This window comes from Ambystoma mexicanum, chromosome 8, assembly GCF_040938575.1.
Source record: "Ambystoma mexicanum isolate Mex_15411 chromosome 8, UKY_AmexF1_1, whole genome shotgun sequence".
In the NCBI taxonomy this organism is placed as follows: domain Eukaryota; kingdom Metazoa; phylum Chordata; class Amphibia; order Caudata; family Ambystomatidae; genus Ambystoma; species Ambystoma mexicanum.
Genome location: NC_090929.1, coordinates 460,756,338 through 460,774,248, shown reverse-complemented (window position 1 = coordinate 460,774,248; position 17,911 = coordinate 460,756,338). Strand labels below are relative to the sequence as shown.

The 17,911-nt window shown below is 48.4% G+C and overlaps 1 protein-coding gene across 1 annotated transcript; it reads left to right on the top strand.

The window, feature by feature from the left end:
• The first annotated feature begins 3,238 nt into the window (after positions 1-3,238).
• On the top strand, positions 3,239-6,706 carry HES4 (hes family bHLH transcription factor 4). The gene is made up of 4 exons (XM_069610067.1): positions 3,239-3,557; positions 4,480-4,575; positions 5,116-5,203; positions 5,752-6,706. Exons 1-4 carry the CDS (start codon positions 3,447-3,449, stop codon positions 6,210-6,212), a joined length of 756 nt encoding a protein of 251 aa, XP_069466168.1. The 5' UTR covers positions 3,239-3,446; the 3' UTR covers positions 6,213-6,706.
• The last annotated feature ends 11,205 nt before the right edge of the window (positions 6,707-17,911 follow it).

The window sequence follows — 17,911 nt, the reverse complement described above, 5'->3', positions numbered from 1 at the left end:
ACGCAGGCCCATTGTTCCGACCCATGCTCCTTTAACGCCCATGGCAGTGATTTGGCGACTTTGGGGTGTCAGACCGAAAGATGCCGATCGCCAGGTGCTCGAGTGAGACTACCACTCCATACAGACGCGCCGCGCCGGCTTGAGTGTAAAAGCAAAGACAGAGCTGGTGTGGGAGAAGCGTGGCTCGCGGTTTCACAGGAGATCGGCACACGGACGGATTTTAACGGGATTTTGGGCGGTTTCTCTGATTTATTGAGCTACCTTTGCTTTCTGCAAAAAAATCCCCGATTTCAGCTCAAGGCGCCGCACTGCAAGGGAAGAAGGGACTGGTCGTCGCTTTATTTCAGTAGCATTTTTCACTTTGCCGGACAGTGCATGTTATCCAAGGATTTAGATGTTCAATACTCCCGCTTCAAAGCTATGCTCTTCAGGGTCCCAGCCCCCCCCCCCCCCAGCAGCCACACACACCTCGTGTTCGACACAATTCGCCGAATGTAAACCCCAACCGCCAAATGCACGTCTAATAAAACGGGTTTGCATTTTACAATGGGGCCTCCTGAACTACAGAGGGTTGCGGCCCACCGCCCCTGAGCTGGGAAGTGCCAGGAGGGGAGCTGATGGCTGTTTCTGCCTGTGTGCCCGGGGCAGTAAAGCCCGCCACCCCGCACCCCCACCCTGTTTACAGTAAGCACCCCAGAATCGGGAGCCGTGGGAATCAACAGTTTGACACTCGAGTGCTTCCAGGTTCTCACAGATCCGTGGTCAGATTGCACCTTCTGTCTGGGCTGCTCCCACCTTAGAGGCTGCCGGCCTGCATGCCAGTAGGCGCCCTGACACTGAACTCTGTGTCCCAACCTGCTGTCACGGAGACACCAAAAATCTGGCCATGCCACATTTATGTTGAATTTCGGTTCTTTAGCCCGAGGACGCGCATGGAAAAAAGTTAATACACTGCAATGGTTGTTATGTACTTGTGCGCAGCCATGTCAGCAACAATCACATCAAGGTGGCATACCATTTATTTATTCATTGTTTGCTTGTTAGGCGAACAATACATAAATAAATAAATAAAATGGCCTGCCCTATGCGGGCTCGGATTCAGGGGAGAACGTCTGCAGGCCCATGTCATGATTTCTCAAGAAGCTGCCTGCTCATGCGGAGTGTCACCCTTGTAGGTATGTTTTATTCCGTGGGCAGCATTATGAGTATGGTGGCAATGGTAAAAAAAAAGCGATATTGTAAATGCCGCGTGTTTTTTTAAATACCACCTAAATTATGATTTGGGATCAAAAGTGATATTTCCTGCCTGGGGTACATAGAGAAGTACTGCATGGGACTAAATAACACATATTTACCCCATACAGTACTTTCTATGAAGCCCATGCAGGAAATACTCCATGCAATCCCAACTCATAATTAGGCAGTATTTAAAAAATAGAGGGTATTGGAAATGACACGGTGTATTACTGATAACACCAGACTCATGAGGTCCTGTGTGATTATCATGACTACATGGCCTGGTCCTTCTTATTGACCTGGTGCACCCCAGCATATTACTTCTGTAGGGTTGCAAATGGTTGGGAAGGAAATCCATCCTCACCTGAGAAGTTCTATGCAGCATTTGCGGTAGTTGCTGTGTAGGGCCCAAGTCCCCCTCTCCGCTACACAGAGAACACATTGAAATTCCCTCGCTTTGTATTGTGGCCACTACCCAATGATAATATAGCCCAGCTCCCAGTACCACTGCTAATATTCTTACAGTGCAGCTCAAAAACAAGGATTTATAACAAACAACATATTGCAGCTCACGCAACCAACCGATATTCACATAGCTGCTGACATGAACCATTCCAATCAGTAGTTGCTTATCTAGTCCGGGTCTTTTCTTTGCATTCTGGGACTTGTAGTTTTGCTTTTCTCTTTATAAAACTCAGACTACAAGTCCCCGAATTTAAAGAAAAAACACGGACTGCATAAGCACCCACAGAGTGGAATGGATCATGTTGGCAACTGTGTATTCAGAGCATTGCAGCCCCCAGCAAGTACATAGTGAGTTCCATCCCCAGCACACACAGTAGTGATCACCCAACCAACATCCAACTCATTGTGCGTCCACAGTTCATTGCCAGGAAAGTGCCAACACCGGGCTCACATAGACCCACAGGACAATCCTCATGGGCCGGCCAGAAAAGCAAGCATTGACACGTTTTCTGGCCCAACCTGGCTCATTTAATAAATGGTTAAATGGTCATTTGAATTAACGTCATTGGTGTAATCTGCTTTAAAAGGCACCATTGCCCACGCACGTTCAAAAAGGCAGCCCCGGGTTTAAGTGTCCCACTTTTTGGTTGCCCACTGCCCAGCAACATTTGTGTGTCCGAGTCCACCGGGCTCACTGACTGGGGTGTCGTGGGATGCGGCAGCTACCGGTGGGCAGGCCGTACCCATGAAACTTCGCACAGTACCTACAGAGCCCCGAAACCCCACAGACCTTTAGAACCCCCTACTTGAGTTGTAAAGGATGCCTCCACTCCGTATGGAATACACGTGGCCACTGCCCGGTCTTCTTGGCGCTGCACAGCAGTTGACCGCCCCAGCACTTCTGTGATTGTAGCAGGAGTGACTGGCCATATTCCAAGGCAGTGGAGTGTGCCGTATTTTTGCATGGTGTACCGTGGTACCTACGCCCCCCCTCGCTCACCCCCCACCGCACAGACCTATCGGACTTTTATAATCCCTGTTGAGCATCTACTCTAGAGTTAACCAACCATGTGGCCCCCTGATAACCTACTGCCTCGGGGGGCTTTGGACCCTGTTATGAAGACGAGGTCCTCTCTGCAAGCAGAGATGTGGTCTCTCCTCAGCCCACACTCCTAAGTATGGAATGCTGTGGTCCCAAATGCCCCTGCCCCTCCTTGGAGGAGTGCTGAGGTCCTTCCTGTGTGGAGTGCTGCGTTCCCCGACCCGTCCCCCGCCTCCCTCTCCAGCGCGGAGTGCGGCCGTGCCTGCCCTCTCCCTGATCCGCACAGGGCGCCTCCCGGGCCTCCCCCTGCCTCTGCTCCTTTGAGCCCCAGCGCGTGACTGACAGGTCGCGGGGGCGGCGTCCAATCAGGAGCCGGGTGGGGGAGGCTGCGCTGCCATTGGCCGGCGCGAGTGTGGGAAAGAATGCGGAGCGGGTTTCACACGCGCTGGGAGCGGCGCGCGCCCTATAAAGGGGCCGGCGGCAGCCCGACTTGGCAGAGGAGAGGTACGCGCTCCAGAGGAAGGAGCTTTTGGATCGCAGACTTTGATACACGCATCCGCTCAGCCATCACAACATTCAAGGCTTCTTTTGAACTTTTTTGCCACTTCTAAAAAAACGCATCTGGCACTTGGCCGCGACTGCTTCTGAGGTTCTGAATTCGACCACACTGTGATTTGGAGGCGCTTCTGATCCAGGCTTAGAGATGCCCGCCGGGAGCATGGAGAAGCCGGGCACAGCCTCACCCCTGGCAGGAGCCCCGGCCAGCGGCGCCCAAACACCGGACAAGCCCAAGAGTGCTAGCGAGCATCGCAAGGTGAGCGGATTCTCCGGGCATTGTGGGGGATGCGGGTGGGCTAATGCATGCGTACCACAGTATGCCGTGGGAGGGCCAGAACGTGGGGCGGGTGCCCCAGGGAGAACCGTTTCGGGTTGGTTCATGCAGCCGGTGAGGGATGTGGTGGTGGGCGCTGAGGTGCACGATGCACTGGTAGAGTGGATGTTGAAATGTGTATCACTAGGCTTCTTGTGGTTGCGTCTGTGGAGGCACGGGTTGTTTGGATGCCGCGATGCTGTGGGATGTATAGTTGGTGCAGGTTTTAGCTGATGGGCGTATGGTACTGCCCAAGTGTGAGGGGCATTTGAGGTGTCCAGGGCTGGCGGCCAGAACATCGTAGCACGTGGCTCCAGGGTCTCACCTGGAACTCTACCATGCAGACTGGGGTTCTTTTTATAATGCACTTATTTCATGATGTCACCCGAGGAGGACTCGGCAGTGGGGCACACATAGTCCAGACACACAGCAGGTCCCATCAGGCCACCCGCGGTCCTGATGCTGCGAGGACTGCACGCCAACCAAGCCAGGAGCTCATGTGAACGTCATGCGGTTTCATCGAGTTCCTGGCTCGGGCGACCGGTGTGAATGTGCTTTCGGCAAGGCTCCTCCGAGTGCATGTTTAGTGCTCTGCCCAGGCCTGGCTGTGTGCGCGTGAAGCATCTCCCCTGGCCTCTGATGCTGGGCTCAGCGCTTGGTGGATGTCTGCGTAGCTTTTTTTACTGTTAGGTTTCTGGTGCTTGGACCAGACATGTGTGGATGCGCGCGAGGGATGTCTTTTTTGGCCTAGCCCGGTGTTGGGCGCGATGGATGTGCGTGGGGGCGGACGGGGACTGGGCATGTATGCCAAAGTGGCCCCTTGTCCCAACTAAACGAACTTAATGTATTCTCTCCTTCCTTGCAGTCCTCAAAGCCCATCATGGAGAAGCGACGCCGGGCCCGAATCAACGAGAGCTTGGGCCAGTTGAAGACGCTTATCCTGGACGCGCTCAAAAAAGATGTAAGTGTCCAGGACGCTGATGGCGTACCGCACAGCGCGACCCTCCGCCCCCTCACTTACCTCCCATTATACATAGAGAAGGTCTGGCTTCTTGGTATCTGCAGTTGCTAATTATCCTGACGTTAACCCTGTCAGGAGGCAGGCAGTATAAAGGTAGCTGCTCACCCAACTTCCCACAGAGGCGACTCTCCTACAGGCAACGCTAGGGAGTTTCAGTAGGAGATGTCAGGCGGGCCTGTGCCGCCCAGTGTTCTTTCTTTTTCATCCTGATATTTTTAGCCAAAGGCATATATTTATAATGGCGAAAAGAAATGTAAAAGCACTACCATGGCGTTAGAAAGCAGACGATCTAAGTACTGTACTAATATGGCACACTTATAAAATGAGCAGGGCCGTGTGCCAGGCACGGGCTTCCCCCGGCGTATCATAGCTCTTCCAAGCGTAAGACGGATCCCCGCTGCTACCGCCTCCCCGCTTGCCACACTGCGCCTGCGCGCCCTCCGTCCCGTGCTGACCCCTCGCCTCCTCTTGTCTCTGCAGAGCTCCAGACATTCGAAGCTGGAGAAGGCCGACATCCTGGAAATGACCGTGAAGCACTTGAGGAACCTGCAGCGGGTGCAGATGACAGGTGAGCCTCCGCTGCACGTTGCGGGATGAGTGATGGGTGGGGGTTGGGGTAATGCGTTCTGAGGTTCCAAGGGCTGGGCTCTGCCACCTACTGTCTGTAATCGGGACATGCACCTGTATAGGAGGGTTATGCAAGTGGCCTCATAATTTAAGCATGGGGTATATACATACAGTCATATGCTGGGCAAAGTGCACGTGGGTAGGTTTGCAGCACTGTTTCCATTAACAGTTGCCAGCTGGGCAGGGTTCTGCAACAGTTGACTTTACGGCTGTTTTGCATTACGACTCCCGTGGACTTTAGCCAGCATGTTCAATGGTGAGTGGGGGGGGGGTCCTGGGAATCGTAGACCGCAGCATCTGGAGAGCCACAGGTTGCAGGCTTCAATCTCTAGTGACGTTCCATTTCCTTTTTAGTCATGCATGTGGTAGCCAGGCTTGGGGGGGAGGGAGGGGTTGGACAGTGAGCTTCAGTGTGTTTGTTGATTTGTGGCTGTTGTAAGTGTTCTTGGATTTTGGGCTGACCGTCTCCTCCCTCTCTTCCCCCCACAGCTGCTCTGAGCGCAGACCCCACAGTCCTGGGAAAGTACCGAGCTGGCTTCAACGAGTGCATGAACGAGGTGACCCGCTTCTTGTCCACCTGCGAGGGTGTCAACACCGAGGTGCGTACACGGCTCCTAGGCCACCTGTCTGGCTGCCTGGGAGGCATGCCAGCCATGAACTACGCACAGCACGTGCAGCCGGGCCCTGGGGCATGCAAGCTCAACTCCCCCGAATCCCCTAAAGTCTACGGCGGCTTCCAGTTGGTGCCCGCCACGGACGGACAGTTCGCCTTCCTCATCCCCAGCCCCGGGCCCGTCCTGCAGCCGCTGTGTGCCATTAGCAGCGGTCAACAGCCACCCTCGGCTGGACAGGGCCTCCCATCCTTTGGCCACAAGCTGCCACCCGTATCGCAGGCACTCAGCCCTCGGGGGCTGAGTACCGGGCCTGAATCTGTCTGGAGGCCCTGGTGAAGACGGACCACTACCGCTGAAGACAGGACAAGTGATGTAGAAATCGCATGAACTGCACCGTGGCCCAGTGCCCAAACAGCACAGCGACACCCTGCGAGCAGGCGTCGCAGGAACGGCGCCGTGGCAGATGGCGCCGAAAGGATGGAGGCGACGCAGGGGCTGCGCCAGCTGGACTTGAGATGTTGCAAGAGGCAACTGGTCGGTCCCGTTTTAAGGGACCGTTCTTATGAGGACGTTAATAATAGACACTAAAGAGACATTTTTCTACTAAATATATATATATTTATTGTCAGAAGTGATTTTTGGGCATATATTGTTTTTGTACTTTAAAAGCTTTTATATAACTTTTTAGTTTAATAAAAAAAAGGTTGTTTTGTACCAGTGTACAAAACGGTGTAAATGCCAAAGTTATTTGTATGGTGAGTTTTTGTGTCAAAAACTTAACAAAAGATCGAACTTCAGGGAGTTGGAAATAAATAAACTCCTTGACTACATGCAACCAGGTGTACTTTGGATTGTATGATATTTGAGGGGCATGGAGGGGGGTGTGAAATGCATCTAAGAGGAACGCTTGATTATAGAGGTTTCCATACTCGCACATGAGCATTTGGTTCAATTATAAGGAAGGCAGTGATACTGTAAACACCGGGTTTTTATGTAGCGCTTCCTGACCTGTCATCTCCGTTTATCTATAGGCGCTATAATAGCAGCTTTTGGTACTCCACTAAAACTATGAGGTGGGGGGCACCCTCCAACCATAATGATCTGTTACACAATGATAAAGTCATGAGATGCGGCGTGAAGCCTGAGAGGGCGCCAAATAACATATGTTTCAAGACACAGTGACGAGTCTCCCAAACATTTTAAACATTGTTTGGGAAATTACGGTAAATGGGATCGTTAGTGAGATGTGGTAAAATGGCGGGAGTGGGCGGGTCCTACACTGATTCCTCATGGGAATTCGAGACGAACTTACTTGCCCGTATCCCTTAAAGGGTTAAATGCTCACCTCAAATGTGCTGCCTTTGGCATAACTGCTTGCAGGCAAAGTAGGGACCGGCGCGTGCCCGCGCGCCCCTTTCAGCCCCAGGCCACGCCTCCTGAACAGACCCTGTGGGGGTAGATCACCCAGAACGCTTGCAAGCAACCAAGGCTCCTGTCAGTAACACCCCACCACTCACATATGCACGAACATGTATGCACATTCAGGGCAAATGCAGGCTACCACAATGGCATAAGGCCTCGAAGCATCAACAAAAGATGAGGACTACACACCTACAAGGCTGATGGAAGATGCGGCGAGTAGCCCCATCTTGTAGCTTGCCTTTTTTTTTTATAGGGGCGGGGGTGAGTGCGTGGGCTTTTTGAATAGTGCTTCATTCGGAGACCTGTGTGTTAGAGGAGGGGGGTGGTGGCAATGAAGCCAAGCCTGAAACGTGTGTGCCAATGGGAGGAGCAGGGGGTGGAGATGAAGAGTGGGTAAGAAAGAGCTATTGACACGCAGTCTCGCCCACAGTCGCTGGGCCTGATTTACAAAAGCGTTTTTCAGTGGGAAAATCCCATTGGAAAACGCTTGGTAAATGGGATCCTAGACTCCGCCCCCCCCCCCCCCCCATAGACACCGCCTCTTGAGAACACCTAGAGGAAGTTTAAAATTCTCTTATCTGAACGGACGCCTTTGGCGTGGAAAAGCAGCTAGAAAACACTGACTGACAGAGGTTTCTGGGGGGTGGTGGGGGGGGAGGGGTTTGAGGGGCTATAGCCCCTGGCCTTTTGGTTATAGCCCCATATACAAGCTCAGGTGCTACAACCAAAATGCTACCTAGCCCTTGATCTTTTCCATAGCTAGCAACACCCCTGGGGTCAGGGGGATATGAGTAACAGCACGCCGTAAAACACATCGCTAAACAAAAGGGTCACGGCCATGACACGGCGGTGCGCGGGGGCGGGGATTAGTTGCCGAATGATGCAGGTGCAGTCGAAAACTACACGAGTTTCCAAAATGGTGCTTGTTTTTTCCGGTCCAGCATATTAAAATAAAAGCAGGCATAGGAAGTTAGACATTGCGATAGCAGCATTGCTTTTCAGAGAAACCGCCCAGCACGCCTCTTTGGCTGCTTCTCTGTTGGGGTGATAGTCAGACTTTGTTATACTTTGCCCCCCATTGAGAAGAAAAATTCTTCTTATTTCTTATTCAAATCAGTCCCTTTTAAAGAGCCTTGCATCCCCTGGACATCTTTTGAGACCCCTGGGGGCTAGCGCCACGGGTTGAAGGCCACTGTCTATAAGACTCGCGTGCAAACAATACCTGGCATACAATGACTAATAGCCAGATGTTTAATTACCTTAGGCGGGGGTTGTGTAGCTGTTGCAGTCCCGGCTCTTCTACATGTAAAGACCAATTGGCTTACTGCAGCAATCATTGCTGCATTTAAGTCCTATTAGTGCACCCCTGGGCCAAACACAGAATGGCAGATTTACTAATCTTCAAGCTATACGAACTGGTATAAATTGCAGATACAGCCAAGCGTCATAGCAATGCGACGGAACAGCGGGCAGAGCTCTCAGCGCGGCACTGGCTCTTTCCACAGTAGTGCTGCACTGAGATCAGCGCGCCAGCCCACACGGCACTCCTCTTCGCCTCTCTCGTGCCCAAGCTGCACCTGACCAATGTCACCTGAATACTTGAATAGCCCAACCACCACCAACCACTCTTCTTACCTTCATTCACTCTCCTTGTCTGACTGGCAACGGTGGAGCCGTCCAATACCTACTCCCTTCCCACCTCAATGCCTCACAAATCTCCAATGTCATGTCCTCTCCTACCTCTTTGGAATTCCCCATCTCTACTATTGCTGTTTCTCACTCAGTTCACATCGTCTCCATATATTGCCCTCCTGGTCCCACTGGACCATTCTTTTATGATCTTGGCCAACTCCTTGATTCTCTTTGCACTAAACATCACCATATTCTCCAGGACTTGAACCATCCCTCTCCAACTACTTCTCAGAAATCTAAACTTCAGTCTTATCTTAGTGACCACGCTCTCCACTCTGTCCATAACCTATCTACCCACACAGGCGGTAACTGTGGATCTGTCATTCATCTCCACTTCTCTCAACCACAAATACTACTGTCACACCGTCCACATCTGATCACTCAATTGTTTCCACCACCATATGCTTTCACCCTCTGTGATCTTTCCTCAACACTAACCACAAATACTACTGTCCCACCGTCCACATCTGATCACTCAATTGTTTCCACCACCATATGCATTCACCCTCTGTGATCTTTCCTCAACACTTGCTTCACCTATTACTAAAAGGACATTGAAACCTTTTGCCATTACCTTTTTCCTCCTACCTACAGTTCTCAGTCTCCCTTCACACCCAATGCCTTGTCTACCAACACTGCATTCTCCAGCTTCCGATCCTTACAACATGACTCACTTTTCTGTCACTTTTCATTATTTCTTTTCACCCCTAAGTCTCAGCATCCTCAGCCATGGATCACCCCATTCATATGCACTCTCCGCACAGACATGTGTCGGCGGCTGTGTACATGGAGGCGTACCCACTCGCACAAGGACCTGCAACTCCACTTCTCCACCCTGAACTCTCTCAAGACCACTCTTTGATGGAGTGAAAAGGGAATTCTTCCTAACCCCCATTGACTCTCACTCCAACCATCCTAACTGGTTACAGGGCACCTTAAATACACTCTTCACTTCTCCTAAGTCTATGACTATCAACTTCACTCTCACGGCTAATGACCTGGCAGAATATTTCACTGCAAACATTTCCAACATTAGAGACTCTCTCCTGAATTTCCTCACACTCCCTCCTCCTGCATTTTACACTCTGCTTTACTGTGCCATCACCCTCTGCCTCTATCTCCCACTTTAGTCACACACACTGACAGAGTCACATATCTACTGACACCCCTCATGTGCCCCATCAGACCCTCTTGCTTTTCAGCTTGTCAAGTCTATCACCTCTTTAGTGGCCTCTCACCTCAATGAACTCTTTAATCTGTCCTTCGACTGTGCTTGCCTTTCCTACTGTTTTCAAAACAGCCACGCTCATCCCTCTCCTAAAAAAGCAAGGAGCTGACCGGATCCTACCAGTTAACTTTCGCGCCCTTCGTTTCTGCTTCTGGACTGCTCGAAAGTGCTTGAAAAGATTGTGTTCAACTGTCTTACCAATTTCATAGACATCCACAACCTTCGAGACCCCCTACAAACAGGTTTCTGCTGCTTTAACTCCATAGAAAATGCTCTCATGAATGTGTCCAACTTCATTGCCTCGGTTAAGGACTCCAACCTATCTGCTATCCTATTTTCCTTCACCTGTCTGCTGCCTTTGACACTGTTGATCACTCTGATCTCCTTAATACTCACATACGTCTTGCGATTCGTGTTAAAGCCCTTGCCTGGATTGATTCCGACCTTACACCTCACCAATTGTGTGTCTCCTGGAGCAATGACACCTCTCAGCTCACTCCACAATGCCCTTTCTTGGGGGCGGATCGTCTTTACACTATACACATCTGCCCTGCGGACACTAATCTCCGCCTGTGAGTTCTCTTACCAACTCTTCCCAGACAACACCCACATCTTCCATTTTCCTGGACTCTCCAAGATGTCTCTTATCAAAATGTCCAACTGTCTCTGCCATTAAATATTGGATGGCTTTGCATTCTATGATGTTAAACTCTACCAAACAAGGGTGCTCTTCTTCCCTGCCAAAAACTGTCTGTCATCTCTTCCTCTGCCTATCCAGTTCCCACCACACTCTCCCCTACTCTTCTTGAGCTAGAAACCTCAGCCTCAACTATAACCCGTCTCATATCGTCTCTACTTTCATCTCCAAAACTGGAACAGCAGGTCACCTCAACCTCCTAAATATTAGAAAAATCTGGTACCTCCTTCATTTCAACACTGCCAATCATCTCTTAAGCACTCTTATCTTCTCTAAACTGGACTACTCTGTCAGCATCCTCTTTGGTCTCCCCAACTATGCTCTCTGTCCTCACGAGAAGATCATTATCTTCACTACCAGAACACTCTGAACTCCCTACCTTCACACCTACTTCCTCGTACCATCAACAGGATGGATGACTGACAATGCAAAACAGGGCCAGATTTTAATTGCTTCTCCAGGTTCGCAAATCTATCCATGATAAGGCACCACTGTATCTATCCTCCTCTATCCAACTCTACAAGCCTTCTTGTAATCTTTGCTCTGCCTCCTCAACTACCTTTGTGGCTTGTTGCCTTCCCTGTGCTTTCTCTCACTTCTGCACCTTCTCTCTTCATGCTCCACTTGCATGGAATTCTCTTCTCCAGACATCTGAGAAAAGTCCACATGGATTTGTTCAATACCAAACTAAAAGTCTACCTCCGCGCCATCGAGTTACCCTCTTAACCTACCTCTGAACTGCCTAGTAGCTAACATTTTTCCCTCACCTCTAACCTGTCTCTGTCCCTCACTTCCTCTGCCTCCGCTCTAGCACTTCACCCATCATGGTCACACCCCAAGCACATCTGGCTGCACCGCCTACCTGCACTTAATGTCCAATGTTTGTTGTCCTTAATCTATGTATGTCCACTTATGTATTGTCCCCATTGACTGAGACAATTTACTTCCCTCTACATCCTGGGCAGAATGCCCCTCAAACTCACCCTTTTGTAAGAAGCTCACTGCTTCCTGTCAAATCTAATTTCTTATCTATTGTACGTTCTCTTGTGATCAAAAGAGCATTGTTCCTCCTGTATATTAATTCATAAATTAAATAAACATTGGCCCTGGACCCCCCGCTGCCACGCTCTTTGCTGGGCCACAGCTGGCAGACATGGTACAGCCTCTCGTCCTCACCGGCCAGACCTCCGATACATAATCAGGGTTCACACTACACAATCACTGCTCAGAGCACCCAGGGCCCAACAAACCCTGCCCGGTAAACAGACAGCAGACTCAGCCAAGGCCAAGTTAGAACGGCCCTTCCTTTCTTTATTTTCCATAACAGACAGGGATCATACAGGAAATAAGAACATCTCCAGCAATCACAGCTCCTGAGCCCGTGTCAGGGGCTTTTGTCGGGGTGTGTCGTCACAAGTCGGGGCTCTTCCCCAAAAACCTAAGCGCTTACACAATTGGGTGGCTAGAGTGGTAGTGCCTGTAGCCGGCACCTATAGAAGTTAGCTGACTGGCCATCTCGTGTCAGGTGGCTTTGCCTGAGCCATCCCCAAAAACTATCTATTGCATTGTTGCACGGTAGCAGGATTACCATTGGCCCTTGCCCTTTGTCATCCACCCCTGGATTTGTGTTGCCTGATTGGCTGGAGTGGGTCTCTTCAGGCCTGGGACCCAGCTCTGTTTTCAGCGCTCTGTGTACCATCTCAAGGTGATGAGAAAGACTATGTGTCCCCATTGTTGCTATTGGTATAACCACTTTGCTTTAGAGAGTACCTGCAGGTCGCAACATTGTAAAACAACACATGTATCTGTTCTTGTCTGCTTCATTGGGAACTGCTCCTCTTCCCACAGCGGATAAATGGCTATTGTTCGGCTTGGCCGGATCACATGGGTGAAGACCGGAAAATTGAGCTTTTCTGTCTACAATTAGTGAGGGTTTATTATATTATTTTACAGGTGGCTCCTTCTCTCTGGTATACACTAAGTGAGGCGTGGAGATCGGTTACCCCTCCCTTACGCTATGACATCAATAGTGAAAAAATCCCTCCTCTGAAAAGCTCTATTCAATAAACAGCATTTGACACCGGAGTAGTATTTGTATCAAAAATATTTCATGTTTATTTTTTAATTATCATTTTTGTTAAAAACTCATTGTTCTTTGTATCTCACATAAATTGTACAAAATTAGACTTACTTATCACATCACACTAATCAATAACTAACATACACATTCTAAAAAACAGTTTTGTGCATAGGGGTTAGTACACAGTGACATTCAGAAACATATCCGGTGCATCATTTTATATACTCTGAACAAAGGCTTGATTATTACAATGTCATCTCGGGAAAAAAAACAGGAGACTAGACAAGATATAATCTGTAGTCATCTGTCGACACGTGTTTTGGACTTTCTAATAAGATATTCTTTTTCCTGGCGTTCTCAAAGTATTGTTAGTTAGTCCTTCATCAGGACGATAAACTTGCGCAAAACATAACTCGATCTTGGATACCCCAACTATTCAATGCCACTCTTAATATTAGGTCAACTGTGTGTAGGGAATAAGTTGAAATCTTCTGTCCGTTGTGCAGGAGATTTTGAATGTTGTCTTTTTTATGGATGGTGCAGCACAAGGCTTACAGGACTGGAGCTGATGCTTTGTAAGCAGGCGAGGAATTAATAAGATCCTATTCCCACAGCACGTGTGCCACTATTTGCTTGCTGATCCAACTGCAAAACCTCTCTGTTCAGGTACCAGTGCTTTCAGCGTCCATCTTGCTTGTCTCTGGGGCCAGAAATGTTCTGCTCATCTCTGACCTTGGCTGCGAGCACCAGCCCATGTCAGTGTGCTGCAAAATCTGTTTTCCTTTGTCTCATATTCTCAGGCCTGGGGCTTCATGTAATTCTACTATAGTTGTGCTATGATTTCTATGGGGGTCATTATGACCCAGGCGCTAAGTACGCCAACTTTACCACCATGGTGGATGGCGGATTTACCGCCCCATTCCAGGGTGAGTGGGACGGTAAATCCCCATTTCCCATTTTCCCTTCCCCATTCCCATTTTTCCCCATAGGGCATAATGGGAGTGTGGAAGGCGCTTATTACGCCACCGTAAATTACGGTGGCGTAATTAGCATCATGGTGGGTTAGCGCCATGGATTTTAACGGCTGCTAAAAGCAGCCATTAAAATTGGAATCAGGCGTTAAGGGTTAACGATGGCATTAACCCTTAACGCCTGGGTCGTAATGAGGCCCTATATGTCTATATTGTATTATTTTCCATATGGGTTAGTGGTACTTGGTCCTTCCAGGTTCCTTATACGATCCTGTAGTTCCATATGGTTAGTTGCAATAAGCAGCTGAAAGATTGCTCTGCATCACTTGCTTTTCTTGCGTTTTTGCGCTTCTGCGCTGCGCTTGGCTAATGAGAGAAAATAAGAAAGGCTTTCAACAGTATCTTCCTCTATCTACAGAACTGTGTAAGCATGTTCTTCATGTGTGCCAGTGTCTGTCTGAGTAACTTCGTGCCAGGATGCAAGTTTGCTTCGTGGCTAATGTTACTATGGCGTGGTGCCTCTAATTACGTCAGCACATCTGGATATTTATCATTAGTCAATCATGTCCAGTGAGGCACCTGCATCCATGTTCAGTGTTGAGGTGCCTGTATCCAGGAAGACGTCAGCTAAATACGGTTTGAATGGTTGTCTGAGAGAATATCTGTTTGTGTATGTAGATGTCACTGGCCTGCCTGGTGGCTAGCCAAACAGTGACTGGCATCTTGCATTTCTGGCTCTTTGGGCTGTCATGCTTATGGGGGTCAAGAGGGGCATTTCAGGGACCCTCTCTTCAGTACCCCCTCTGGTCGACTTTGCGACAACTCCACCAAACCTAGTAACTGTTGCTTTTGGTAGCCATATCTTTGTTATTCCTAAAAGATGTCCATAGTAATTTGAATGGTCATCAAAACTCCATGTCATATAGTCTCCGTCCGGGTTACACCATACCTATTTCGCCCAGTACCTCTTGTTGTCCACCGGATCATCAAATGTTATCATCTTTGTCGGGAACAATGGGCATTCTTTTTTCAGTATCCTTATTTCTTTCTTACTTCTACTGTCTTATCTTCTTCACCATTGTATTTATTTCTACTATTACCTTTATCCCCATTGTTTTCTCTGTCGTTTTGCAGCATTGCAGGATGCAGATCTTAATCACACACTGTGCTACTAGTACCAATATTATTGCTCCCAGTAATACTTTTAGTCCCGCTTCCATCCATGTTGCATCCATGAAAATATATACGACCGTCAGCTTTAATCTTTTCCTGTACCTTTTGCTTCCTCCTCCATTCTGGCGTGCATTTTCGACAATCTGGTAACTGCTTCTGTGAGTGTGCCAATTGCTTCATCGTTTGCAGGCACAAATGTACAGCAAGAAGACCCGATATTGGCACAAACTCCTCCTTCCATTGCTGTGAGGTCTAGTACATATTTGTTCTGGAGAGCCATCAACCTTAGTGGCTGGAGCTCTTCTTTTATTGTATTGAAGCCATTTACAGTTGAGTGTATGATCTGCATCAGCTCCCATCTCGTAGTCTGGAGCTATTTTGCATTTGTGTATGTCTGTACAGCTGGAACTACCGATGAGAAGAGCATCTCTGTCCTATGAAACAATCACCTTTCAGGTGGCACTTTGTCCAGGGATGTTGCCGATGAGAAGTAGTTCTCTCTTTTCACTCTACTCACTTCTACTGACCTCTTCTTTCTTCTTGCATTGTCCATTTTAGGGAAGCCTTCTGTTTTGATGTCCTTTTGTGGCACTACTAGTGCTGGCGTATTGATGCGCACCAATGAACATACTCTTACCCAGTTAGGTGGCAGCTTCTCATACGTCTTGGATCCGCACACCCAACAATGATCCATTAATACTGCCATTCCAACCTTCATGCTTGGATGCTTTTCTGTCTACTTGCACTCTTAGCCTTCTCCAACCTTTACTGCACCATCATTCTGAAAACACAATGCTGCTTTCTTCAGTGGTATTATGGGTATTGGTCCTGCTTCATTGTCCACCCAGGTCAGTAACCTTGCACTTGCATCCCATTCTTTCAGGCATTTATCATTTTCTGCTTGAACTGTGTTTACTGGAACATGTAGGAGTGTATGTGCAATGCTGCCTACTACTCCCTCCTTCCACCCATCACCTGTGTACACTTGGCCATACACAAGCATCTGTGGTCATTCCCAGCATCCTGGTTCTCCTCCTATTTCCTTGGGTCCCTTTTAGAACATGGCAATTCTTTCAGTGTTATTGTTTTTTGTTTCACCCTTCTGTGGGCCGTCGGTTATGTATTGTATAGCCTGGTCTTTTTTCCAGTAATCCTCCATCATGTCAAGTGTTTTTATATAACTATCTTCATAGGAGAAGGTTGCCTTGGACATCCATCGCAATGTTGACGTTCTCCCTTGGAATCTTCCTTGGGTTGTAAACATGAACAGGCACATAAGGCATTGTGCTCTTGCTGCTGGTACTTCAGTTGCTACAAACGTTCTAGAGGCACTCATGACATAGGGTATTAGTGAGCAGGCCTAATACCTCCTCTGTGATTTGTTTACCTACTTTACTCATGTGTTTGTACCACATGTTATTTGATACTCCAGCAGTATCAGTGAAATAGAGATCCAGCCCTCCTGTGTCTGCATCAGCACTGTGTCTACCTCTCCTTACTGTACTTACAGTGCTTACCTTTCCACCTGACATGGCGTTAAACCTGCTGGAGTTGGGGTTGTGTTAGTACAGGTCACAGTGGTATTACTTGAAACATATGACATTCGCCAAAAGATGAGGGTGAAAATAACACATGAAAATGAGACACAGGACACAATACGCATTCTTTTAATAATGTCCCCCATCACTTACACCTCCATTAATTCCTGTGTAGTCTTGAAGATGTCTGTTGCCTGCCTGAAATGTGCTAGAAAGGCATTATTCTATTGTATTTTATTAATTCAAGCACCTTAAACTTGGTGTTGGGTCATTGCAAGAAGGAATAGTTGTTCCCTAACTGTGTGTATTCTAGGATCACGAAGTAGTGCAAGAAAAGAGGGGTTTCCTATCTCTAGATGTGGGTATACTTGAGCCAGATGAGCTATAAAAACCTGGAAAAGCAAATTAGGCTGGCTCCTTCTTGTGCTGTTGGATCTCATAACAACTTGGACAAATTGGCATTGGAAGGTCTCGGGATGAGGATGAAGGGGAAGCATTGGACAATGCAATAATAACAGTCACACTTTCAAGATGAATGCTGTCAGTGTTCAGAAAGAAAAATAATAAACACACAGTGCGCCCTGACTCTGGATGCGTAGGAAGTCCTTTCCCTATTTCTCTTGCTCTGGATGGAGCGAGTAATCATGGGTATAACCAAGTGACAAGTCCTTACATGAGTCTTCTTCTGATGAGAACACTACTTCTTCGTCAGATTGTGTAGTTCAGCCTTTCTTTGTAGTTTTACTTTCCTTGTAGAGAAAGGACTGACCCCAGGAAGTAGCCACTATGCACATCGTTTTTACAGTCTAGGCAGGAGACTGAACTCCTAGTGTCAAAAGAGAAATTATATCGTGCCTCCTATTGCAATAAATATATGTAGATTGGCCTACTCCAAGCTGCTCACAAGTCGCTTGCGAAGGAATCCATGTTGCAAGTTCCTGACCTTAGAATCAATGTAAGCCGCCATTTTAGGTCAATCCGCAATTTTAGGTTCGCTTTGTAATAGTCACCCTGTGAGTTAAAATGGTGGACGATGTCATTCCAAAATACAACATGGCAGTCTTGACCTCTGTACGTAGCTAATATGTAACTTGCCTCCAGGCCACTTGTTGAGGTCGTGAACTGAGACCTTGTCCTTCGTTGACCTGTGTCTAAAGGATTACTCATGCAATGAAACTAATCCACGAGTATATGAAAAGAACAATGTATTCAAATACTGAACGTAGAACACTTG